At 36.8% G+C, this 27,263-nt stretch overlaps 1 protein-coding gene across 1 annotated transcript in view; it reads left to right on the top strand.

Annotated features, from left to right (window-relative positions):
- The first annotated feature begins 9,505 nt into the window (after positions 1–9,505).
- ltk (leukocyte receptor tyrosine kinase) overlaps positions 9,506–27,263 on the top strand; it is a 60,277-nt gene continuing 42,519 nt past the window's right edge. The window contains exon 1 of the mRNA XM_079262077.1: positions 9,506–9,685. Within this exon, the coding sequence (XP_079118203.1) occupies positions 9,586–9,685 (100 nt within the window). The 5' untranslated portion in view covers positions 9,506–9,585. The remainder of the gene's footprint in view (positions 9,686–27,263) is intronic.

Genomic DNA, 27,263 nt, shown 5'->3' with positions numbered 1-27,263 from the left:
GACTGATTTAGAAATTAAAGGACAAAAATACATTTATTTCTATTCAACTTTATTCAATTCAACTTTGTTTGTATAGTGCCACTTCACAACAATGTTGTCACAGGGCACTTTACATACACAAATCAACATACACGTCATCTATTTACAAACAAAGGGGGATGGATATGTGATACATAATGTGATGGAGCTGGAAATCATACTTTAAGTGAGCCCAAAGTATGTGTGAATGTAAATATGAGGATTTAGTCATACTAGTAAAAACAGTTTAATCTGCTGTGAACCATGCTCTGAGTACAGGTGATAACACACATCTGCTCTTTTAATGCACTCTCTCTTGGAAAGTGATTAATTACGTTACACAGCCCCATTTTTGCTGAGATCAACTCATGCAATACTTAGTACAGGAGCACATATGAGCTATGAATAACATTATGCAGGACAGCAGACCTGAATGCAGAATATCCATAAAATTCCAAGAGCACAAAAGTTCCTTTTAACAGATTCACACAAACAGACCATTAGTGGGTTTCTGTTAGATCTATCATTATGCCTCCCTGGGAAACTACATTTTCCTCTGTTTTAGTTTTTGGGCAATCAGATCTTTGGTATGACTTGAGATAACATTACCTGCTGTGGTGAAAGGAAAAAAACAAGAAGATCTCCCTACTCCAGATGCTGTGGTTTGTATGATTAGCAAAGCTAGCAGCCAGAAGTAACATTAACAGAGGCTGGATTGGGGTCTAGGTCTTGACCACAAATAAACAATGAAGCATAACCTAACACCATTTTCTGTCTCTCTGGTTCTTCCTAGAAAGACAGAAATATAAGCTTGTATAAAGAAATTGTGAAAAATTCTTTTCAACTTGTTGAAAAAAAAGATTGATGTCAAACATGGTTAGCTTAGATAAAGTCTCAAAGTCTCCACCATGCCCATTAAAGCACAGCACTGAAAATAATTAAGTTTTGTCTGCAGTTTGGCAATAGACAGTTTGTTTTTGATACAGTGTCATTTGGAATAATTTACCCTGCCCAGATTGGTTAGACACAGCACTGCATAGCACAGCTTGGATTTGATTTAGATTTTTAAAGATCCGGCTTGAGAACTGGGGACGCAAAACATTTGATAAAACATTTGTTCATAACAAAGGAAAAAAGCAGGAACAAAGCCATCCAGACAGTTGTTACTCTCTGATTGGACTATCACCCATTATTGTTGGGCTGCTAGAACTTTGTCAAAAACCTCTGGTCGATCTAAGATGCTGCAATATCCGTTCTGATGAGAATCATCAGGAGAAAATCTTCTCTTCAGTGACTATGAGTAAATTACTGAATAAAATTAAAAAAAACTTTTTTTCCACCACATTTTTCTTATTGATGACCAAGCTCTATGTCAGATATCTTATTGTTCCACATCTTTCAAACAAAGTGCTTCACTCTGGATCACTTAAAAGCAGAATAGGAGGCAGAGTGGGTTGTGGTTAAACCACAGACTGTATATAAAGAGATGGACGTAGCCTCTGTGACGTCACCCGTAGGTTTCTGAAGAACTGAATTGAAGCTCGGTGGGCAGTTCCTTCCGCCGCCATCTTGGCAGGGGCATGCGCGTCATCTCACCCGGAAAATACAATTATGGGCAAAGAGGTGAGCTGAGAGGGGGGCTGTGAGCGTCATAGTGGATGATTGACATCGACGCTGAGCTTTCTGCACCTAAGAGCTAACCGAGCTAATCTGGAGATAACAGAAGCTAACCAGCTAACGGAGATAAGTGGGTTAAAGCTAAGTCAGGTTGTTAACCAGCTAAAAACCGTGGTTGTTCTACGTTCTTCTGACTTAAAGCATGAGGTCGGGTACCTGTCAATCAAAAGGACACGCCTCTAAATATGCCGAACTTCGAGATTAAATTACTTTAAAACGGGGGAGTTAGAAAAAAATTCACTCCCCCCACAGTTGTCATGAAGGTAAACCTGACCTGTTAATGGGTTGTTTTTGAACCAGGATGTAAACATGTTTATTTCTGCCGTGAAGTTGGTCTTTTTAACATGGGAGTCTATGGGGATTTGCTCTGTTTTGCAGCCAGCCCCTAGTGGATGAAGGGTGAACTGCAGTTTTATGCACTTCCGCATTGGCTTCACTTTTACCTGCCGCTTGGGTTAAACCCCTTGTCTGTGGAACTGGTTCCCAGTTTGGGAGCAGGAGACAGGCACACTCTTTACCTTTCAGATTAGTCTTACTCTTTCATTTTTTATAATGCTTATTGTTGCATACTTATATCCAACCATAAGTGTGCACATACATGCATATTTATAGTTAAGTCAAGTCCAATGCAAGACTGAAAGGTACCAGAGATCATTCCTACCAGCAGCCAACTCCCTCCAAATTTGTTCTTTGACAATGTTCCAGGAATAACCTGCACATGTCCGTAATCTTCCAAATAATTACCTTACAATTCTCAACAGAGGTTTCTGATGAACGTATGCAAAATGAGGAGGATTTTCTGTGACTATGACTGGCAGACAAGCCACTATAGAGAAAAAAATAGATGTATAAAAATATACAAGAATCCCATGAGAAAACCATTTTTCAGACTGCTCAGGATCTCTGGCCAAGATGAATATTTGCATTTTAATGAGACAACGAGCCAAAGCATAATGCCAAGAAAAAACAGAATTGATTTCAGGCACATTTTGAAAGTCCTATAGTGACCCAGTCAGATTATTCTTAACCTGAAGCCAGAGCATGTCAGGAAAGCTGAAGCAGGTGGTGGACCAACACTTTCTATTCAAACTGGTTCAGATTGAACATTTTATCTAAAAAGAATTAGTGGAACCTCCAAAGGAAACATGTGTCTGAATATTTATCTAAATTGGACATATCAGTGTTTCTACTTAGATCACCAAAAAAAACCCAATTTTTTCCTATTTATCTCCATTTTCTTTATTTAGGGTAGACTGATAAGATTAGTCTAACAAAATGCGGAAAAGAATTTTGCTATTTGCCGTCCACAATCTCATATTTATTTGGACATATCGGATCAGTTTAAATCATTGTGACTCGGACAGGCAAGCGAGAACAGTGGGATACCAGATGCTCCAGTAACCCATGTGACACAAACATTGCATGTGCTAAGCAAGTTACATTGTAACATAAATGTTAATTATTGCACTGTATCAATTTCACATCAAAGTTTCATTAATAAAGGGAATAAGCATTTTTTTCCTAAATGATCTGCAACTGCCTTCAGGGCAAACTTCATATTTACTAAAAAGGGCCAGTTAATTCTGAAATTGGGCTCATAACCCTAAAAATGTGTTCAGGCTCTACACAAAATCTTTCTTTGTGTCTCTGTGCTCTAATATCATTTTCTAATTTGTTTCCAGATGTCACCTCTTTTACAATGTCTGAATTCAGCATTCTTTGGGTTTTCCCTTCCTCTCTTCTTTGTCCTTTCTATCGCTGTTAATATTATTACAACTTATCTCAGCAACAGTTACACTTCCTGTGTTAGTTTCCATTTGCACAAGCATCACGTCTTTGTTCCCATTGTATCACAGATTTCTTCAATCATTTTAGAGTTATGCTGTAGAACTTTAAATGTTTTGCTAAAGGGAAGGAGCTTAAAGCCATTTTGAGGTTTCTTGCCTCTTAGCCCAAAATGCCACACACTGCATCAGCCTGTAGGCAATGAAACACAATTTTATATGTTTATTATTGAAAATTCTAATTTCTTTGCAAATTCTGTATTCCTGTTACATGCACACATGCTGATTGTTTCTTGCTCTTACATAAGTTTAAATCAGCTGCCCTTGAGCTACAGTTCACAAAATCAACCAAGAAATGTGATCCTTATTGCTCTGCATGTGGTTCCTCAGCAAACCTGCATGGACAAGCAATCGGATCTGCTTGCTATGAGCTATTCTGTCAGCAAGTCCAGCAGTCTAGACAGAAAGGAATTGGACAGAAAAAGGGAGAACCAACTAAAAGGGGCACTGAAGACAGCCCTGTTGCATTTGGTCTTTTGTTTGTTTGTATTTCAGTTTTTTTTCTGGATGACAACATTTCAAAAAACTTTTTGTTTAGAAAAAAAACAATCCCTAACTTCTGCAGATGGGCTTTTATTCTTTTCCAAACGGACATGTGGATCATAAGGGAGGCATGTCTCTTTTGCCAAGGACACGTAAAATAGGAGACCACTTCTTTGAAAGACATGCCAGAAATGATAGAAACATACAAACACACAATGAAACTAGAGAAAACACATCCTGACAGCTGCGTATTTCACTTTTATTAGATTAGACATCAAGAGCAAGTAATTTCCTGCTGACTGCGAGGTAAACAATGTGTTAACCGCTGCATGACAACATCTGTCAATACATCTGTCTGTTAGCCAATCAGACCTAAAAAGTGATGGATTGAGAGAGGCTTAATTTACAATAAACTTTTAGTGGGAGTACATGTGGTAAGCAAATAGGAAACACATGCAACAATAAATCCTTACTTTAAAACACGTTTTTTTAAGTTCATCTTCATTGGTTTACCCTTTGCATTTTGCTCTCTTTATTTCATTAAATGTTGAGTCTTCTAAAGAAAAGTGCCAGTATGTAGACTTAATTCAACAGGAAGAAAGAAATAAGAAATGAACCTTGAGTATATGTCATCTCAACAGGCATCTTAAAGGTGTAAAAAGTTGAAGTAATTTTTTCCACTTCATGACATCAGCTAAATAAATGTTGCTGCGTACATACACTGCATGAATATTAGATGTTTCTGCATGTTTATCAGTAAAGCAGAGAGGAAAATAAAAATATAAACTGAGAAAAAGGTCTTCAACATTTCTAGCCAGATTCAGTGCAAGTCTGGTCATGAAACTCCATTTGTCGCCACATAAAATTAATCAGATGTGGTATTGCTCCAGTTTATTTGGGCCACAGCCTCATAATCAAGAGATACACAGGTTTAAGTCATTGCGCGTGCAGGCTTCTGCTGAATCTGAAGTATCCTTGAGAGGTTAGAGCAATCCATTCAGTCCCTGGCAGCTCCAGAAAAGGTGCAAATAACCTAGAACTTCCTTGTAATGAGGCCAATGCAAATGAAATAACAAATGCATGTGAATGAAAACTGTCACCATGCCATCAATGTTTTGCTATGATCGCTTTTCTTTTCTGGCAGGTGACAGATTTACTTGATTTACCAGATGGTCTTTCAAAAAAGCCTGTCATGTTTCCATGATTTCTTTTTTTCAAACAGTACTAAATGGAATGAATAACAAGAAAACCGCACATCATTGTTCCTCGGGCAAATCAGATGTGATTTGGGAAAGTTTGAAACCACATGCTTGGCCGGAGAACTGCAACGTTTGTCCCTGGTGAACACACACAGACACATAATACCATATCTATCTGTCAAGGGGTTATTTGGTACATGCAAAATTGACTTGGTTTGGCTCATTACAGGTTTACAGTTGAATGCTTAGCTTTGCAGTTCACTGAGAAGAATTTGAGATTTTAAAAACCATGTAGGGTTTTTACAGAGTACCACGAATAACAACAGAAATATGAAGAATTAAGTTGTCATATTAGATTGTTTTTGTGTGTTGCATGACTGGTGAATGAAGAAATCATCTTAATTAAATTTTTTCCCCAAGAAGATTTATGAGAAATGAATGATCTAGAGTGTTAGTTGAACTGGCATGACAGTGTCCAGAAAATGAACACAAAGGAAGAGCGGATACAGTTCTAGTTTGTATGTCAAGATCGGATTTTTAAAAAAAAGAAAATATTTGCTGATGTTGCTGCACAGTCCTGCATTTCAGGGAAATATTCAATCATTAAGTAGTTGTTTAAATCCATATTAACCACATGGGAGAATATAAAAAAAAAAAAATATGAGAAAAGCTGAGAATCACATAAGGAAGATCAGTGTGGGAGTTAGTCTCCTTGTGGTTACGAGGAATCCATGTGACCACAACCAATCAATTTAGTTTTTACATACTTTAGACTTCCTTTGAGACTATTTTAATACAGCAGAACACACAGCATCATTGTGGGTCTTCCTTTACACATTTCCTGCGCATATTTTTATATGGGCTTCAGCAGCATATTTTAGTCATCAGTTCTGCTTTTGTTTGGGTTGGCTGATGAAGCAAACCCTGCATGACTGCAGCATCAGTGTCTGTTATTGTCATACCTTTGGGTTTTCCAAGCAGATTTTCACAAAATGAATAAAGACATTGTTCTTATTATATATGTTACTGTAAAGAGACGTGGACTGATTACCATGTGGGTATTGGAAAGTTGATGACTAATTTTGGGTTTTCAGCATCACACTGCTGAGAGGTTCTTTCTTCAGTAATGGGCCCCTACCGACAGCTAATTCAGCGTCCATCCATAATAGATGTCACTGTGCCATCAAACAAGTCTGGAACACAGAGTTTAGAAGTTGGAAAGTTGTGTAATGTTAGTTATGTTACGTAGCACAACTGCAAAGCTCTGCAGTTTCTTACATGAAGAGGTTCAATGGATAGACGCCAGCAACTTTAAATACCTGCTTGCTGCTCATCACTGCCTTCTTTAATAGCTACTGTACTCTTTAATACAAGGTTTTTGTCTAATGACTGGATAATAAATGGTATGAGATATTTTCATGATATATGTGAACATTTTGTCATTATGCAATTATGATGGTTCAAATATGTTCATACATTAAAACTTAACATGCTTGAAAGTTAAAAATATTGGTAAAGGAAGTTTATTTAGAAAATTCTTCAATGCAAAGTACTTCAAATGGTGGACACAGTATAAGTTATATTGTGGTAATATCCATATAGAATTAAATAATGAAGTCAGTTAAACAGCAAGCATGTTGATCTCTCATGTTGGTGCTGAATCTAAAAAAGGCAGTCATACTCACCTTCCCTGGTAATAAATATTTTGTTCCAACTTTATGCTCATTTGAAGTACTGCTTGAAGCAATGATCAGCCACTGAGTTGAAACTGTATAAGTTTATTAACATGAACTAGATCCCAGTTTAGGAGGCAGACTTTTCTGTGAGAAGTAAAACCTTCATCATACAAATGACAATTTGGTTGTTACAGAATTCCCCTTCACATTTTTATTCAGGATGCTTTAAATGGCATCTCTCTCTCTCTCTCTCTTGTGATGACTCTATAATGAACTATTTATTGAAAGGCATGGGTAACCTCATGACAGAAAATATTGAAGATTAAGGGAATAATTAATAATTGAGATCAGTTCCTAATGCTCCCATAAACCCTCATGGTCAGGATCACTGGATACAAAATGCCCATTTTAACTAAAACTCTCAAATGTCTTTTTAGAAAAATAAAGTACTTCCTCAAATCATTAAGGCATGATTATTCCAAAATGAAATATAACAACATTATTCAATGATTTTAATGTCGAAGCCATTATTTGCTCTGACTTTCAACCTGAATAAAAATCAGTTTGACATTTTCAATAAGATTCAGCACAGTAATTAGAATCATCAGATTATTACAGGTCCTTGGCCTTTAGAATACACAAAACAGCTTAATGGTCTTATCAGATGCTCATCATAATTGCTCATCTTTGATGTAAAATGTAGAAAAAAAAGGACAGAAAAAAGCTCAGCTGCTAAAGAATCTTTCACAACTACATTCTCAGAAAAGACACTTTCGGCTACACTTTAAACACAGGTATTTGTTTTGGGGATGTAGTGAATGCTGAATTTTCTGCTACACTCTCATTAATTCAACATTTCTTTTCTTGATAAACCTTATTTATTCATTTCTCACCTGCAGTTAAAAAAAAACATGTTATAAAACCATATAATAAGGTATATATATATATATATATATATATATATGTATGTATGTATGTATGTATATACTGGCTAAAGAGGCTGACTTCACGCCATGAATGCCTGCCAGCACAAAAGAACCATCTCCTGAGGGATGGGACTCACCCTGAATGGCTGACCAAAGGGATGAACAGTCCTGATACTGAAAGACCCCCACAAGGGCTCAGTCCCATCCAACTACCGGCCAATAACCTGCCTCTCCATGACATGGAAGCCCCTGTCAGGAGTCACTAAGGTATGTGGGCCAATGGTTTGATACATGGTGGAGACACAGAATAGCATTGGCAGAGGAATCAGAAGAGCCACACATCACCTGCTGGTTGACAGAACAGTCACCCGAGACTGCAAAACCAGAAAGACAAACCTGTGCACCACCTGGATTGACTTTATGACTCAATAACACACACATGGATCCTGGAACAGCCATCCCCAGAGAGAGATGAACAGCCAACCACCCTACACTGGGGAGATGGGAGGGGTGGGTGATGGAGGAGTTTTATATATATTAAATGTTAACTTTTCAAGCTCATGATAATTCTTCATCCTGCTTGGATATGTGCCACAATAAAACTGGTAAAGAAAACTGATGGCTGACTGGCTGGCTGGCTGGATTGATGGATGGATGGATGGATTTTTCTGTCTTCAAGCCTTCTGCTTTGTCCCATCCAACCAGTTCCAGTGATTGTTCAAAACATACATATTTCAAGTTAAAAAAGCTTTAAGAAAAAAAAAAAAAAAAAGAAGAAAAGTTGCATTATCCATTTAAGGCCTGTCTCATATAATTGTAAAAAAATGGCTTTTTTTTTTTTTGTTTTGTTTTGTTTTTTTTTTGTTTTTTTTTTTGTTGTTAATCTGGGGTCCTTAATTGTTTTTTTAACACAATGTGACAAAAAAAAAATTAACATCATTTAGAGGAAATTAAATGTAGTTTTCTGCTTCATATCTATTAAGAGGAAAAGTATCAGATCTTCTTCAACTACATTTTGAGAAAGTTTTTACTTTCTTTTAACCAAGAAGAGATGTAAAATTTCTCGGAAATTGTATGTAAACGACTCTAGTAGTTCTATAGATTATTTTCTTATTGGTACATCTTGTTTCCCTCCAGTCCACTTAACACCAAGCGCCACTTAAGAGAAAGGTTCACCTTGATTTTTTACAAAGATAATTTTATCTTTCGCTCATAACCCGGCTATTTCCATTACCAAAAATAAGGAGTAAAATTTCTCCTGGTAAAAGAATGATAGATTATCTAATGACGTCATCGCCCACTTAAATAATTCACTGTGATCGTTTTCCGTAAAGATTTTAATCTAATTTTTACGGATCAACCAGCGTGACCTCCGGATGTACTGGAGAGCAAATCTCAAAGTATGAGACAAAGAAAAACAACTTTTTAACCCACATGTGCGCATTCAGCTCCCAGCCACACGTTATATAATAAAAGAAAAGAAAAGAAAGAAAGAAAGAAAGAAAGAAAAGCGCGTCTCTGGGACCAGAAGATCCCCTCTGAGTGGTGACTCGATCAGATTGATAGAGCGGAAACGGGAGGGAGGGTTTGGCGGGTTTGGCGTCACTGGGAGCTGCAGCAGCATCAGCATCACTAGTATGAGTAACAGTGCGCAACTTGGAGAAATAATACTGTCCGGAGGAGCGCGCGTATGTACGTGAACTGTGTGCCTGACGAGCCCCGTTTGTGACCGTCCACTCGATGCATTCATGAGGGCATAAATATGCCAAAACTAACAACTCGCTTTGGTTGTGGTGCTGAAGGGAAGGGAGCCATGGATTTAATGAGAAAACACACTTATCTCTCCATCGTCATTCTGATGAGTAAGTAGAGAAATTAACTTTGACTTTAATTAGTATGAGGAGTTTTTTCCCCCCTGGCTTGATGAAACGTTGATTATACTCAAACTTTTCTTCTTCTTTCATTCAATACTGGATATTTTCGTGAAGTGGACTCATTTGCAACACATGAACTGGTTGTTGCTGCGCTGCAATATCGCGCTACTCACCCCAGGCACCAGTTTGATCCTGGGTTTCAGCTTAGCCTGTTGCAGCTTGATTCCATCTTTTTTAGAACCAGTTACCATGCATTTTTCACACCACACTGCCACGCACACGAACAGAGATGTTGTCAGACCCACTAAAATACGACACCAGTGCAGATGTCATAGTCCCCAGGGGTACGCTTGAAGGAATGTGATTTACATTCATTTACACTGCAGCAGGGGGACAAGATTTGGCAAGACAAGAGCCATGTAACTGCTCTCATAACAGCAAGCAGGTTTACTACATATGACATATTGCTGTTGTATTTATTCAAACTAAACAGACGGAAATGTGAGATTATTTTCAAGAAGCCAGTAAATCATTTATTTTTAAGAGCCTATCCAGAAAGGGCATAAGGAAAAACAATTTATATCACATAAAACATCTTTTGTTTTTAAATGATAAATCTAGATTGAACTTTATGCTACAAAAAGATCATGTTTATTTGAGGTTTATCATGTCATTTCATGCTTAATGTCATCTGAATGGATTGAGTGTTTGTGACCAGCAGAGGCATGTGTGTCATGAGGACATCGTTATAAAGATGAACTCAATTGCACTCTTGCTTTTGCATCACTGTGATTTCATTTTTCAGTGTTTGCAACTTGCTAAACAGCATCTTTTACATGCCTTGGACACATTTACTTAACAAGGTTTACTTTTATGGAAACCATAGTTTTCAAATGGAACAACTTGCTTTTCTTGTAGCTGCTACAAATTTGCCTGTATACTGTCCCTGTTTAGCCAGTCAGCGAAGGCCTTAAGAGGGCAGTAGATAGCTTACTCTATGTTTCTTTATCAACATCACCTTTTTCTTCAACCAGAAGGAGATACATCAAGCCCCCTCCCCCATTTCACTTTTGAAGTCTCTGTGGTTGGATCAGATTAAGTGGCTCTTACTGCAGTCAATGCCAGTGACTGGATAGTACCCAGGGTGAGCTTTGCCAAAATTCACAGCATTAAGTCAGATCTCCCTCCCTCTCCAACTTTGAGACATATCCAGCATGCAGCATACAGTGACAGACAGTTTTTCAATTCTAGCAGAGAGAGCTTTTAAGGAGACTCTGCTTCCCAGAAATGTGTGTTTAAAGTTACAAAATGTGCACTCTGGACGATTAAGGATAATATTCATTTCTAATAGTAGCAAATACAGTATGTTAATTATGAATGTTCACATGCGCTTTTGCTCATATGGACTGTATGAATGCACACTAGCCAGGAAAAGGAAAGCAGGAAAATCTGACAGAAATCCAGTATGTACACAGTCCAGCTGGATATAAAAGTTACAATAGACCTTTATTATGAAGTTTCTGTGGACAGACAAACCCCTCTTATGAAATCAATATTTTCCATTCAACCGTTTTCCAACCATGTATTTAAACTTGCAGTATGATCCTAAACTTAACTAAAGTGAGACTGATGCCAAATGATATGATTTATATTATTTTTTAGAACTTGTTGATGGGAGAAAAATAAAGCTTGTCCTTTCAAGGAAAGACACCGTTTGATCCCTGAAACAGTAACATAGCAGTGTAGTGATGTCATTTTAGGTATAGAAGTGAAGGTAGTGTACCTAGGTTAAAAGTGTAAAGATCAAGTTCTTTTTTTATTTCAGCCCCCCATGGACACTGGTGATAGCAATTTGCTGACTGTTGACTCATGCTATTCCTGTACTGCTCATATTTCTTTTCAAAAGCTCAATATTATTTCCCCTAACTGTAAGGCTATGCTTTATTTCTCATTTCCTCTACATCCGTTCATCTCTCCCCATCTTGTGAACACAGTATCTCAGGAATGCCTTAAGGGAATTTCTTTTAACTTAGCTCAAGCAATCACTTGGACTCAGTTGAACTGATGAAGTAAAATGATTCGGTGACTTCACAAAAAAATATTCTGCTGTAATTAAAGTAAATATGTCATTTTAGACTAAATGTGGTACTAATATCTAATAATACAACCTGATGAAGTGATGATGCTCTGTATCCAAAAGGTTAGGAATAAATTAAAAATAATTTTCTGCAGAAACACACCTCTGACTATTGCTCATCACTGTATCTCGGCAGTGCAGTAGAGGAGAAACCGCAAGTTTGCAGGCGGTACATCTACAAGGCAGTAATTTTACACCAACAACAGTAACTGACCTCAAATTTCATTTTTACATAACTGTAATGAAATTTTACTGGAAACTGCTGGCTGCATTAGATGCATTATATTCCCCTGCTTAAACCAACACGTGTCCAGGCCCGTCTTAAGTTTGCCAGTGAGCATTTGGATGATCCAGAGGAGTCGTGGGAGAAAGTCATGTGGTCAGATGAGACCAAAACAGAACTCATTGGTCCTCCAAACTCGTGTTTGGAGGAAGAAGAATGATGAGTACCATTCCCTAGAACATCATCCCTACTGTGAAGCATGGGGGTGGTAGCATCATGCATTGTGGGTGTTTTCTGCACTTGGGTCAGGACGATTGCACAGTATTGAAGAGAGGATGACCGGGCCATGTATTGCAATTTTGGGGAACAACCTCCTTCCCTCAGTTAGAACAATGAAAATGGTTCGTGGCAATGACCCGAATCACACAGCCAGGATAACCAAGGAGCGGCTCTGTAAGAAGCACATCAAGGTTCTCGAGTAACATAGCCAGTCTCCAGACCTTGTTTGCTGATTTTGCTTGTGCTGTATTAAAATCCAGGTATTCACGTCATCACGTAAGTCTTTAGATGTCATCATCAGGTAAGTCTTTAGATTTCGTCTTGCTGTCACTGTACTTGATAAAAGCTGGACAGGCTTTGGTCCAGTGTTCTTTTATATAAAAGCCAAATGCTTTTCCAGTTTTTAGATATGATAGTTTACAGCCAACCAGCCAACCATGGCGTGTTGGTTGTTTTCATGTTTGGTGTAAATAATGTTTTTCCATTATATGGAAAGGAACACTTCCCTATGGTTCTATAAAGCTGTTCATCAGTGTGAAGATGCAATGACATAGATGAGTCACACACAACTTCATTGTTTTCCTGTTTATTGCATTGCACTGTTTCAGCAGATGCCTTTATCCAAATTAACTTACGTATGAGAAGTATAGAGAATAATGGAGTCCTGGACTTAAGGAGTCTGGGACAATATTTTAGTTCAGAGTGGTTTGGATTTCAGCTGGAAGTGATCAGAACAAATTTGCAGTATGTCATCCAAAATATATGCTGTAAATTATATGCAGAACTTCATGGAACAAGAAAGAGTGACAGTGTGGGTTCACTGCTGTAGAGAGTTGTTTACACCCACTCTGACCACTTAGTGGTGTTTCAGCATCAACACATAGTATTGACTTGACTGGTTTGGAATCTTGGCTAAGATAGTACCAGGAAAGGTACTGAATGTTATAAGTAGCATGAAACCAGGTACAATGGAGGATGAAAAAACTGTGAGCTGTATTGAAAGCACACCATATGATGGACAAATGCCAAAAGTGATTTAAGACAGAGTTGAAGACTGTTTTTAGAGCTGAGATTATGTTTAGATCAAGGTTTAGGGTTATGGATTCTGTTATGCAACAAACAAGAGACTGTATTGCATCAATGGAGAACCTCTACAGCTTATAAATTTGTGCTTGTGTATGTGTGTGTGTGTTTGTTCATTTCTAAGCATAACTCTGAAACTGATCTTCTGTTAGCTTTGCACTTCTAAGTTTCTACGTATGTCTGTCAATGTTAAAAGAAAATGGTTCCAGTCTTCAGTAGTAGTTTCTTAATCAAACTACTGCAGGCAGTGCATATTACAGAGCACACAAGTCAGTTCATCAGTGCTGTGATTCGATTGGACCTGCTGTGGATCTTTTAGAGTTCATGCATTGATATGCCCGACAAAGACAAACTCACTTTGAGAATTTCCACTATGTTTTAATGTAATTTGAGTTCAATATGGGTTGAAATTTACTTCAGATTAAATGACATGAGTGGTAATGATTCCAGGCAAACAAAATGTTTAAAACTGACCCTACGCTGACATGGGAAGAGCTGGAATATGACAAAAACCAATTAGTTTAAGTCTAAAATGTGCTTAGAAATAAGATGCTCACTCTTGATTTTTTGAAGGAGTCAGATGTCAGACTGGTTTTACTTTGTGAATGTAATCATATTGGTCAGTTGTTTCCATATATGGCACATGTATGTTTTTCTTGTATTTCCCAGGAAAACATTTCATTCCATTATGGCAGGCTTCAAGGCACACCTCATGATCTGGGATCACATCTCCTTTCTTCCTTTGAGCCTTTGTGCTTATTGCTGTCCATCTCCTGAACCTGCAACACAATGAGACACGGGAGGATACTTCCACTTTTGTCGTTTTAGTAAAGGTGTTAGATGACACTGGAATGTCTTGTGCTCAGGTGTAGATAGAATGCAATGATGTTTCCACAGCTGGCACAAAGAGAGAGGGATAGAAGATCAAAGCTGTGCCTCTGGGGCTTCACACTGCTGGTTGGATAGCGGACAGATGAGCAGCCAGCCGGGGTTCTCTCACTTTCAAGGGCAACTTGAGAGTGGAGATGAAACCAGTTAGATTGGTTTAAACATCTTTTCAATGTCTTTTTGAACTTTCAAACAGTTAAAAAGATTGATATATGAAAAGTGGACGGAGATGAAAATCTAAAAAAAAAAAAAAATGCAAAAAATGTAGCTTCAGTGTAGCATTATTAAAAAAACATTGGTAAAAATAGGTTTGAGGGTTGGGCTTTCCTTAAAGGAGAAATAAAATCAATGGCAAATCACTTCTCATCATATTTCAGGTCAAGTTTTCCTCAATGGCTGTGAGTGAAGAGGTTTAAATTTCAGGTTGTTCACCCCATACCATGCACATTTAACACAACGCTGATCTCACTTCTTTTCTCTCTTCCTTTGCCTCTTTAATGGTTATTATGTCTATTACTTACTATCTACACTACATATAAACTAATTTCCAGATGGTAAATAAGGAAGAGAAGAAAATTGGGGCCTTTTTTTGTTTTTAACTATACATCTGGTTTTACATAAAGCACTGCTGCTAATAACTCAGCAAAATCATCATTCCTAAGGGTGTTTACTCTGGAAGGAGATGTTGCTGTTGAGTTTTTTTAAAATGACGTCTTTGGCACTTAAAGCGTCATCTAATAGCACACACAAGCTTCCGTCCCTGGAGAGACAAAATTATCTGAACAAACAGACAGAACTCTTGAAAGTGACCAAAACTGATGAAACTGTAAGTGGAAAGTTCTCTGTGGATTACTGTAATAAAGACTGCAGAGCACATGTCAGCGTGTTGGTTCTGTCAGGCCCACAAAGCTGGGTTTCATCAGGTAACATGAGTGAGCTCTGCCTCTCCAGAGAATAGCAGATGCCATTTCTTTTTGTGATTTATTCTGCGACAGACACTCAGAGGTTCTGTTTCTTGGGATGAGGATAGAATTATGTGTGTACTTTCTTTTTTAAAACGTGTCTTCTTGCCAGAGAATGTATTTATTCCTCTTCCAAGGCAATAGTCAGGGTGGAGTTTGAGATGATTTCCATTTGTTTGTTTGTTTTACTGCTTGATATAAGATTGAACCAAAATGACCAAGCTGATTTCATGACACTTGGCAGAGTGGGAGTGTGGACAAACACTTTACTTTTGGTGTGGGTCTGGATAACATTTGTTGAAGGCGGCACTGACCTTGCACATGAGGTACTCTCTGAGCACATTCACAGGCAGTCATTAGTAACAGGCACAAGGTGTGCTTTCCAAATGTCTTACTGCATTTTTTTTTTGTCAGTGAGGCAACACAACATAATTAAACATCATTTATATAATCAGAGATTTCATGCAGGAATTACCTGCTGACAGCTTCATTAAAGTTGTATAAACAATGTGCTAAATGTTTATATGCTCATAAAAAAGTGGGTGTGGGTGTGGGTGTGATGGGGGGAACTTGGAATAAAAGTGTTACACTGTAATAAAAAACTGTATCTGCTTGAGCAAAGAGGTGGTATTGCACCAACACCAAGTTGCACCACTGAATGAACGATTGTTAATAATTCCCAAAAGAAACCCTCGTTGAAAACCATTTAACTTCTGATTAAGTACATGAAAAACATATTTTCTGTCCTATTCTAGGGCTCTGTTTGCTTGGCTTTTCAATAGCTGGTTGGAAAACTATGAAAAATAATACAGTCTGGTCTTTTTTCATTATTATTTTCATAACTGTAGTTTTAGAAGTTTTTTGGCCTCAAATTCGAGGAACTTGAGTGTAACTCTGCATTGTTAAATGAAGAAGCTGTGACAGAGCGGTCCCTTAACTCTCAACTAAAATGATTGCAGATAAAGACCTTGTATGGAAAATACCTTTCAATATGAAGAATATGAATATGAAGATAGAGCAAGACCTTTATCTTTTATTTTCTCTTTTTTCTTCTTTTAAGGCAATCATAAAGAGTCATTTTTAGTTATTATGGAACAAACAGCGGGGAAGTAGTGTGTTGTTGCCAGGAAATATTTTATATAAATCTGGCCTTGGGTTTAAAATTTTCTCTGTTATGCAGGAAGTATTGCTTTTGTATGCCGTCAAAAACAGTCTAAAAAAACCCAGACATCAGATTCTGGTTAGCAAAGCAGTGAGTCATGCAGGAGATGACGTTGCCTCTGGTTGGTCACAGGGAGAGTTTTGGCCTCATTTACACCTCAAAGCAGAAGTGAGTGGTGAACGGTGCTGTTTGATCTTGCTAAAGAAGGTCCGTTCTCTGGCCCATTCAAACTCTGTTTGAACTGATTGTGGGCGAGCAGGGATGCTTAAGTCCCTTTAGACACCAGCATTGTTATGCAGGCAGAAGTCAGGCTATCCTGTGGAAACACTTATCAACTAAAAGTAATGCTTTCAGTTCTGATGATCTGCTTTATGAGATTTGTGTTCATTTACATTTAGATGTGGATAAAAGTATGTGTGCATGTAATTTAATTTGCAACTTCCTGTGAAAAGTTAAGGTTATCATTGTGTGTGTGAGGAGCTAGAACGTCTTCTCTGATATTCATTTGTGAAAATTGCATTTAAATCAGTGGTTTGATATGTGAAAATCAGATTTTTCTGTCTTTTTTCTATCTTAGTGAAGCAGGTAAAACATTTTTAATTTAGAAAAAATGTAAGATTTATTTGTGCTGCAGAAGTATGAGAGTATTTGTCTTCATTAAGTAATATGCATTTTAAATAGTTCGATTGAAGAAAATTTATTTACATTCTACACATTAAAATTGGCACATTACTGCCACTACTGGCTTAGATGATGTACAGTTCAACTTGAAAATATTGCATGAACTTTGCCAGCCTAATGATTTAATTCATTTCAGTTTGATTTAATTATAATTTATCTGTTAAAGACTCAATGCATGTCAGTGTCTTGGATCCTCAAATTACAATTTAAACACACAAAGTAACATTCTTATTCATTTTTATGACAACTCAGATGTATTTGAATTCCTTTTGAATCTAGTCTGCAGCAATCAGATACATTATATCTTTTACAAACCAGTTTTTAGGAACATAACAATGTTATTAATCAGTCTCTAGAAGACCATAAACATCATATAACAGCTTTTGCTGAAGTCCTTCACCTGAGTTATAGTTTTGGTGCAGGGATAGCAGATTTTGCAAAGTTATCTTCGCAATAAGAGTTTATAAGAGTGCTTTTATCAGCCTTCAGAATGTGGCTCAACCTGGAGTTCTCCATGGTTGTGTCACTCCATAGGCCCTGATGAAATTAACCAGCAATGTGGTGATTTGTTTTACTCTCTATAAGCTGAAGAAGAGTTAAAGGAAGCTTGTTCATTTTTCTGGTGATAAATGTCTGTCTGCCTTACAGATGTTAAGCCTGATGTGATTTAGTGTAGTTGTATTTTTGTTTTAAATCTTTGAGAGATGGATTTTACAGATAATATGCATGTTGTCTAACTTGATGTTTTGTCTAAGTTCATAAAAACCAAAGTTTGACCAAAGTATCCACTTTAAAATAAACTCTGTGACCTCAACCATATCCCTCACCACAATAATGTGAGCCTAATGTTGGAGCTGCGAAATGAAACATTTTCTTCTTTAGTGTTTATATGTATGGGATTGAGGCCCATGAAACCCTGACCTAATAAAATATATGTACAGGTGTACAATTTAGTTTATGGTCATCAATCTTGACCCTGCAAACAGCAGGATGCCAAATCTTTGATGACGACAATCATGCTCCTCCTGATTTTTGCATATAAGTCTTAAAAACAAAAACAGCTGGAGAGACGTGTGCAAGAGTAGGTCTGTGTCTTTAGGAAACTGTATGGTTTACCAAACCAAAGGATATATAATTAGAAATAAAGAGTAAAACCAATAAAATAAAAAACCTCAGCATGTGTTTGAAAAGTGTTCTTATGGGTTTTGTGTCTCTTTCTCAGTAATGCTATCTCTTCTTAAAGATAGTCTGTACTTGGTTTGGCACATCTAGAACAAAAGAGTTAAGTTGCAGGCTGTCATGATGATATAATTAGCTATAATGCTGCTCGCAAATGCTGTTCTAGTATTGTAGTTATTTGACCAGTCACAGATGCATGAAGCACAAACTGAGTCTTATTTTATTGCACTTGCTCAATGTATAATATACAGTTATGAATGATTGAGATTTAAGGTTTGGTTTTGCAGGTATAGTATAAATAAGACCTTAAGTTTTTCTTTTGTTGGTGCCATCATAGTGTAACTTAGTGTCACCTTTACCTCCACTAACCAAGTCTTTTATTGCTTTAGATCAACTAAGCTTAGGCGTTATTAAATGTAAGTTCTTTAGGCAGAAAACCAATGAGATTAGTAACTCAAACAAAGCTTTGAATTGCAATCATTCTTTTTTTTTTTATTTTACTCAGGTGATAAATTCTGTAATTAACAACAAAAGCCAGATCTTCCATGCATTGACATTGCTCTAATCTCTTACATTACCAGAGAGGATATTAAAAGTTTTATCGGACATTTACAAATATGCTCAGGCAACATGTAAAAAAAAAAACAAATGTATTGCAATAACATGTTACAATCATGCAGTAAAAGCTCTTCCCCGTTATCAGTACACTGCTTATCAAAATCACATGATCAGTTTCCATGTCAATGAAATTGTTCCAAGTCAGCGGGAGTTTCTGTGTTTATCAGATTCTTTGTGGCATTTAAGACTCATTTTTGCACATTCTTGTGAGAAAACAGGAAAACAACCATATGTGCCGTATGAGAAGCAATGTTTTTGGTGAAAAAGGACTCTGAGAAGAGGCTGCATCTCTCACGACGTACAAGTTAAATGAAGCACAGCTGCAACCAGTTAAATCATAAATTAGATTATGAAACTTAATTTTTAAATGCCAAAAGCCTGATTCACTGCACATGAATGGGTCTTTAGATGTGTATCTGCATGGAGGCGGACATTCGAGAGTCTAGGTGTGCATATCTGAACTTAGACGTAACAAGTCTGATGTAAACGAGCTTTTCTCCAGTATAAAATAAACATTTTTTTCTACAGACAGAGAGCAGAACCTCCATGTCTGGACTAGTCTACTGTACATTTTTAAAGCAGAAAAAGACAAACATACTTAAAGATACTCATTCACCTCAAGCATGTCTCAATTCATAAAATTATTGCTTTATATAATTAATTTGAGATGAATGCAATGAAATGGTGTACAATTTTATTTTCATTTTGTACAACCACATTGACAGAGGATTGTGGGATGTCCAGGATGAGGTGTTTTGTGTAATCATGAATGTGTAACAAGGTGCGGTTTGAGCGCCCCATTATTTCTATACTGCCTTCTTATTTTCAGTAGCTATTCCATGTTGAGCTTTTATAGTTATAAATTAAAGTTATGGCATTAATGTAAGTTAATGTGATTTTTTTTTTCCATAAATTTGATTGATTTTTGATGGCTGAATTAGATTTAGTCAAAAATGTTTCTTTCTTAAATAGGAGCTCTGAATGTTGAATCTTGCACTCCATGAAGTTAATTTTACCAGCCCATGGTGTGTGTGTGTGTGTGTGTGTGTGTGTGTGTGTGTGTGCGTGTGCGTGTGTGTGTGTGTGTGTGTGTGTCAGTATGTCTCTGCTCAAATCTACTGTAGATGAAAGCTGACAGTCAAGTATCCTGGTGTGTAGATTATAACCGCAGCATGAAATATCTGACATAACAGAGTTGTTTTGTTTGTTTTTTTGTTTTTTTTTATCAGCGTATTTATTTAGGTCTCTATTTTTATGTGATGCTTAATAGAGGTTAACAAAATAGTATTCAAAGTTGCATCTTCGTTTTTAGGATTGGGTGGGTATGTTGCACAGTTTTAGAACAGAAGTAGAAGATATTGTTATGATACCTATTCATCTCAAGTTTCTAGTATAATGTGTTCACTTTCCATAAAACTGCTGTTTCATTATTTAATTAAATTAAAGTGAAATAAAATGGTCACTGCGTTGCAATAATGCTTATTTCAGTATGTGTTTTGCCCATGGAGCAGCTCCTTAAGAAAGCAGCTCTATTTGTCTTCAGTCGGCATTCAAAACCTTTCCCATTGAAAAGGTATATTCAGATAAATAGATATTTTTCAGTCCTTTAAAGTGCTTTCCACGGACAAATAGTTGAAAAACAAGGTTTGAGAACATACACACTGTATGTACTGTGGTTGAAGTGTTTTCAAGACTTAAATGAGATAACTGTATAACAAATGAATAATTCTCTTGTTTTTCCAATGCTGTCATATGTAAAAATGAGATATTTTCTACATCTCATCTCCTATAAAGTTCTCTACTTAATTTAGTCCTGCCTGGAAGAGTAGTCGGGATGAAAAGACAGCAGTATGTTAGAGGCTCTGCCAGAAATTGAGCAGATGGAGAGATACATCTTGACAGTTTTAAACTGTGAACTGTGGTTTTTTTTGGTAAAATGAAGCTGATATTTTTTCAACTAAGAGCACATGGATTTACAATACTGGTAACATTTTATAATGTGGTGTCAAAATTTGTTTTGATACTAGAGACTGCCTTGAGGTCTGAGAGAACGACTGGTCTTCAGTCACCAGCCCTGGATAAGAATCTATTAGTGCCTGAGTCATTCCTCTTTTCTCCCAACAACTAAGTCTTTGTGGTCACCAGTAAGTACTGGTTAATTACCTATTGGTAGCTAACCCTAATTAACCCTTAAGGTTTTCCCAAGTAATGAAGTTGATTTTCTTTCCTGTATAATGTAAAATGTTACTGCAATACCTCCAGGCTGTTTTTACTGTGGCAGCAAAAATATGGAGCATGAAGTGTTTTTGTGCTTTTACTCTTATTTCAGGTGGAAATAACTAAATACAACTTTTTTCATAAAGCCTATTCGAAATTAACCTTTAACTGGCTGAACATTTAATAGCTAAAAAACCCCCCAAAAAAAACCAAAAAACAGTTTTAATGTTTGTATAAAAATGTGTATTTCCATTACTATTGTTAATATTTTATTTAAACTGGTTAGAAATTTGGCCAACCAGTATAAAGTTAGTCAGCATTTGTTATAATTAAACCATGAAACCAAAGCAGTTTTTACATCTGTATTTTCCTCCTGACTTGTAATCTCTTCAGTGAGTATTTACAGATGCAGTCTAGGCTATTTGACCCTCAAGACCACCGTCTTTACAGTCCTCATTTCTGGGTAGAACTGGATTCCTGAGTTGATGTCATGTTGTTAAATGCTACACTAGCAGCACAGTGAGACTGACCTGAAGCAGTAAAGCTCAAATATGGACAGCCAAACTGAGCTTTAACTCACGATAAAAAACTTAACAACTGAGTGACTCTGTACGAGTTTCTCTTGAAACATTAGCCTGAGTAAGATATAACCTTCTGCATTGTGGATCATGACAACACACAGTACAGCAGTGTACTGGTGGCCTGATGAAACTATAAGGCCTTGATGATTAAATAAAAGTGAATTCAACCCAGAGAAAAGCCCAAAAGGTTGCTCTAATTTCCAGTAGTAATGAAGCCTGTCTGTGATTATTCCCATGTTGTACAAAAGATCGCTTTTATTTGCACATATTAAACCTCAGATCTCATTAAAGTCAATTTGAAAGTCTTGACTTTAATCAAATCAGATGCCTCTGCATCTGTAATACTAAAGTCTTATAATGACTTTGCAAATAACTTACATAAAATTAGAAAGTAAAATTGACTTATAGTTCGTGATCATCTGGTATGTACAAATTGTTTCCAAATATGTTTCCATGTGTGAGACTGGAGCTTAACTGATGAGGTTTAGAGAGGTGATTGCGGGGTTGGTCCATTTGGGCAGGCATCAAAGCAGAGATGGGCACAAATGTGTTTCAGTTGCTAAAAGGCAGATTTAGGATAAAATGGAGAGAACATGATCTGAAATTAGTTTAGGGAAGGTTATACAGTTCAAGATGGCAGTAAATGATTATTTCTCTCATGGTATAATACCCTGTTGAGGCTCCTCTGGCCTCAGGGAGAGATGAATGAGGAGATAAAGTAGAAACAGAAATGACAAGCCAGAAGACAGTTTTTAAGTGACTGGTTTGAAAAGTAACAAGAAAGCAGACTGTCAGAACCGAGTTGTGCAATGAGAGCATTAAGAACGCGGTGAGTTTAACAGTGAGGGAAGTGTAACAGCCAATTATGAGGTTAGACACAAAGAAAAAAAGATTTTCCTGTCTGAACTCATGCATAAGCTTCATTAATAGAAATGTATTCCTTCAATTCTTCTTTTAATAATAATAAAGTTTCGTGAATTTTGGTGCCAAGCACATTTTTCATTTTAATCAAACATTACTGTGGGATCTGGGATACATCAGAAAAGCAAAAGTTTTCTATTTCCATGTGATTGCGGCCATGTTTTGCTGTTGTTAATGGTTCTTTGGGTTAAAGTGGTAAATATTCAGTGAATGAAGGTGGCTGGATGAATCATTGCACTAGTTCAACTTATTAACATTTCTGCTAATTATTGAAACAATGACTTTTGTAATATCTGGTCTTTTTTACAAGGAACTCGCTAAATAAATAAATAATATGTATATTTTGCTTTTAATTTGAATGTAATTAGCAAGTTTTACAAACATTTAAATTAAAAATTAATTTTATGGATAGGTTTTCATTTTATATCTTATTAAATCTTCAGGCTTGTAAAAAGCAACAAAAATAAAAACATTTTTGAAAAATCCTCAGTTTATGTAAAGCAATGTAGATTAAATTTAATTTCATTGGGAAATTTGATGCATTTTTATTGAAAGACAATAAATGTATATGATAAACAGTGAAGTTTGAATAACTTTCTCCTGTGAACTTTATGAATAAAATGCAAATAAGATCTTAAACTTTGGACATTTTTAAAAAGTCAGATTTAATTTAATCATTGTAGACTTGAAAAGATCAGTCAAATTATTTCAATATAATTTATTCCAGCAGAGATGGCTCATTTGCTGATTATAGCATCACAAAAAATAGGAACCGCAATTAAATTTGATGTTGTTCTGTGCAAAATTAAAATAAATGTAATCTGTCTGTCATGGCCCTTGGTTAATAGAACATGTAAAAAAAAAAAGTAAAGTTGAAGAAATAAATTACATTTACCTTCTTTTTTCTTTAAAATTTTCCACTGTGCCGGTTGGTTTGTTTTCCACGTTTGTTTTGTATCCTCCTCCCTCGTCACTCCAAACCTTCCTGTTTGCTTTATTACCCTCACTCTTTTTCATCTTGTTATTTCTCTGTCTAAATACCACTGGCCATTCCAGTTTTTTTTTTGCATATTGTGTTTACAGCTCTTTATCCTGCCATGGACATTTTTGTTGGTAGGATTCTCCATCAGTGAAGCGCCTTCCCTTTGGGTTTTTGTGATTATTCTTAAGTTATTTTTTTGCTCTTTGGGTCCTTTGGGTTTTTGTGATTATTCTTAAGTTATTTTTTTGCTCTTTGGGTCCAAATTCCACTTCACTTTGAAGCACATGTAAAAAATAAAGCTGTCTATCCAATCCAGGGTTAGAAAGTCTAACACAACAGTGCTGTGGTTGGCAGTTATTTGGTTTAGCACAGGATCACATTACATGATGGGAGGTTTGACCTGTGGGAATTAAACTGTGGCAGTGTATATTTTTCAAACCCTAAAGTCTAGTTTCTGTACTTTTAACTTCTCCCAATAACCATAAGTCAGCAAAGCTGCAACGTAAGTGTTGGTGAAGTATTCATGTTAAAGGAGTGTGAAAAGTTTAGTCCAAGACAGGGGTTGAGTTTGCAATCTATCACTCAAGAGTCAGTGGTTCAGCATCATTTACCAATGCCTACCTATCATCTGCACCAGTGATCAGTGTTAATTCAACAAGAGCTGCACTCAATATCAGCAAATCAGTAACATTTTTGAGCAAGGAATTGTTATCCTACATACTACATTACTACATTAGTATCCTACATTACTCCTTGCATGGAGTAATGGCATTTTTATGCAACAGTATATGGTGAAAATACAATAATGCCTCCAGAATGTGGATGTTTCTTTTTCAGTCTATATACAAAGCTACCAACGGAGCAGCTCTTTGGCAGAGTTTGGTGAAGCTGAAATAAGCCAAACCTGGCAACTCTGACAGGGTCAGTTAGGGCCGTTACGACAGCAAAGTTTTTGCAAGCAGCCTGCAGCTCTTGTTTGTGGAGAGAACTGCACCGTTGAGGATCATTATGACTTGTTTAGAAAGCATTTTCAGAAAGCCAGTGGCTGCTTCACGCCGGGCAATGAGGAGCACTGATCTACAGTTAGCTGTCAGCATTATATCACAGGCATTGATATCATGTGACAAGAGAAACAGTAGAGAAGAGGGATAGACTTTAGTTTTAGATTGTGAGAGACATTAATGATATTACTTGATCAACATTTGATTATACATTTAATCGTCTTAGTTTGAAACAATAAAATTAAAAAGAAAAAAAGCAAGTTTTGGCATTAAAGTGTTACAGAAGCTGGAAATATCCAAAAAGGTCGAAAATTACAACCCTATTAATTTTGTGTTGACTTTGAAGGGAGTCACTGTGTGATCAGTCTCAGTTGTCATTGTAGATCAGAGACGGCACTAAAACTTTATAGCTGCAGAGACAGAAAAACTCACAGATCTTTGATCCTTTGCAGGGTTTTTACTTGGTCTTTCTATTTGAAGCATAGCTTTTGTTCATCTTATATGTTGCCATCGTTTTGATTGCATATGCAGAAAAGGAATGTACTGATCATTCAGTTTGACTCTTATCAGCATATATATGTGATGTGCAAATAATTTTTTAAAATCTAATTTTATCTCATTTATAAAGCAGTTATGGTGACTTCAGCTTTTTGTTACCTTGTCAAAAGGAGATGTGCAAAAATTAAGCCTAGAAACACACTGTTGCAACTAGATAATGCTTTAGTGCCATTTTATTTGTCCAGACTGTTGCTCTCAGAGTAATTGGGTTTCAAACACATTTTTTAAAGGAGTCATAACCTGGTCTTTTCATGTCTCCACTGTCCTCTCAGTATTTTTAAAAAATTGTTTAAAAAGTTATTAAACCAAAAAAATGTTTAAAAAGTGCTTGTTGTGACAATTTATTCATAACAAAACTTTTCTTGTGAGATTTCATGTGAGATCTTGATAAACAGATGCTAGTTTAAATAATGTAAATGAGGTGCAGGCTGACTGATCTGGAAGGGGGGGGGGGGGGGGGGGCAGGCCCAGTACGTCTGTTGCTAAAAACAGCAACTAGTGATAGCAAGCTAACTGACAGCAGCAGCTTTCCGAATTCAACCATTTATGTTTGAAGCCGACTTTGACCCTGAGAGAGATGATACCAAGATGGTGGAAGAAGCACTAAACAAACTGTCTGAGTGGTAAAGTCGTCATTTTAATGTCTGCTCACCTTGCCAGAAAAGTCAGATAGCATGTTGATAATGAGGCATGTCGTTAATGTTAATACATCTCAATTTTATTCTGTGTTGGACCATTCAGCTATGAATGTACTGTTTTTTTAAAAATCCGAAGTTAGAAATAGTCAGTCGGAAAATACTTTACTTACTGTGTGGTAGCAGGCATGAAAAATGAGAAATAGAGAAGTTTTTTACAAACATTTACATGGCAGAGCATAAGATAGAAATGAGAAAATAAAACACGGGGCTCATTTGGACACAGCAGGAGGTTAAACCTTTAGGCTTGTCCCGTTAGCGTTAGCATTAGCATCCGTGTTAGCATTATCTCAATCAGGTTAAGTCACGTCTCAGTCACGGCAAAGAAATAACTTTATATCAGTAGCAAAACTTACCGACTGCATTGCTAGTGAGCCGCTTAAAGTCGCAAATGCCCCTCTTTCTAACCGCAGCAGGGTTGATGCCGTCTTCACCTGGTATTTTCCCAAATGTTTGCAAAATGCACCATCAGGCCACTGTTGGCAGAGATGGCGGTGCATTGTCAACAAAAAAAATCTATCTTTCTCTGGTTGTTTGGTCCATTAACAAAGGGAGAGAAAAGAACATTTTGGTGTTGGTTTTTGGCAACAGATACTGAGCAATGAACTTGGGACCACTTTTTCCACATCTTCTCACACTTTGTTGATAACTGTGACTGAGGCAGGCCCAGCAGGTGTATTTAGGCGTAGAAGAGGGGTGTGTTTAGGCCTTGACCAGAGGTGGGTTTGTGCAATTACCTCCCCGGGTTGACGAAATCTCGGGGGCAAATAAAAAAGAAAAAAAAAAAAAAAACGTGTTTGCGAGACTTCAGCTTTGTGGACAGCTTTGCTGTGAAGAAAGCACCCAGACAGAAAAATTCGACCGTCTTCCAAAGAAAGGCTTCCGGGGATGTTACCACTTTCAGTCAGCGCCAATACACACGTTTTAACTTGAAAAAGTGCAATTTCTGGGTGATGACCCTTTTAAATCTTAAAAACTTAAGCAAAATCAGCATGCACTGGTTTAGTGGACTGCATAATTGTAATTATATCGTGCTTATTAAAAGAAAGCATTGCGTAAATCTCCTTCTCTTCCTTACTTTTTCAGTGCTTCTATCCAACAAAATGGCTAAAAGCAGCTTTGAAAAAGTAGAAGAAATAACACAGCTCTTCCTTTCTGTCTTCCACAGATACTATCTTTGTCTGTCTTTTTCTCACACGACCGTTTCTAAATGTCTTTATTTTAGTCACATTTCTTCTTTGTCCTCCAGCTTTCTGCTTGTCGTAGTATTTACTTTAACTGTTTAAGGGACAGATTGTGACATACATACATGTCACAATGTGGAGACAATCAGGAATTGATTTTTTATGCTGAAAATTTTAAGGTTTTAGTTGTAACAATTTTCTTTTCCCCTAAAATG

Source organism: Telmatherina bonti, assembly GCF_933228915.1.
Source record: "Telmatherina bonti genome assembly, chromosome: 22".
Classification (NCBI taxonomy): Eukaryota; Metazoa; Chordata; class Actinopteri; order Atheriniformes; family Telmatherinidae; genus Telmatherina; species Telmatherina bonti.
Note: the sequence above shows the minus strand (reverse complement) of the source record. Positions and strands in the feature narration are given on the sequence as shown.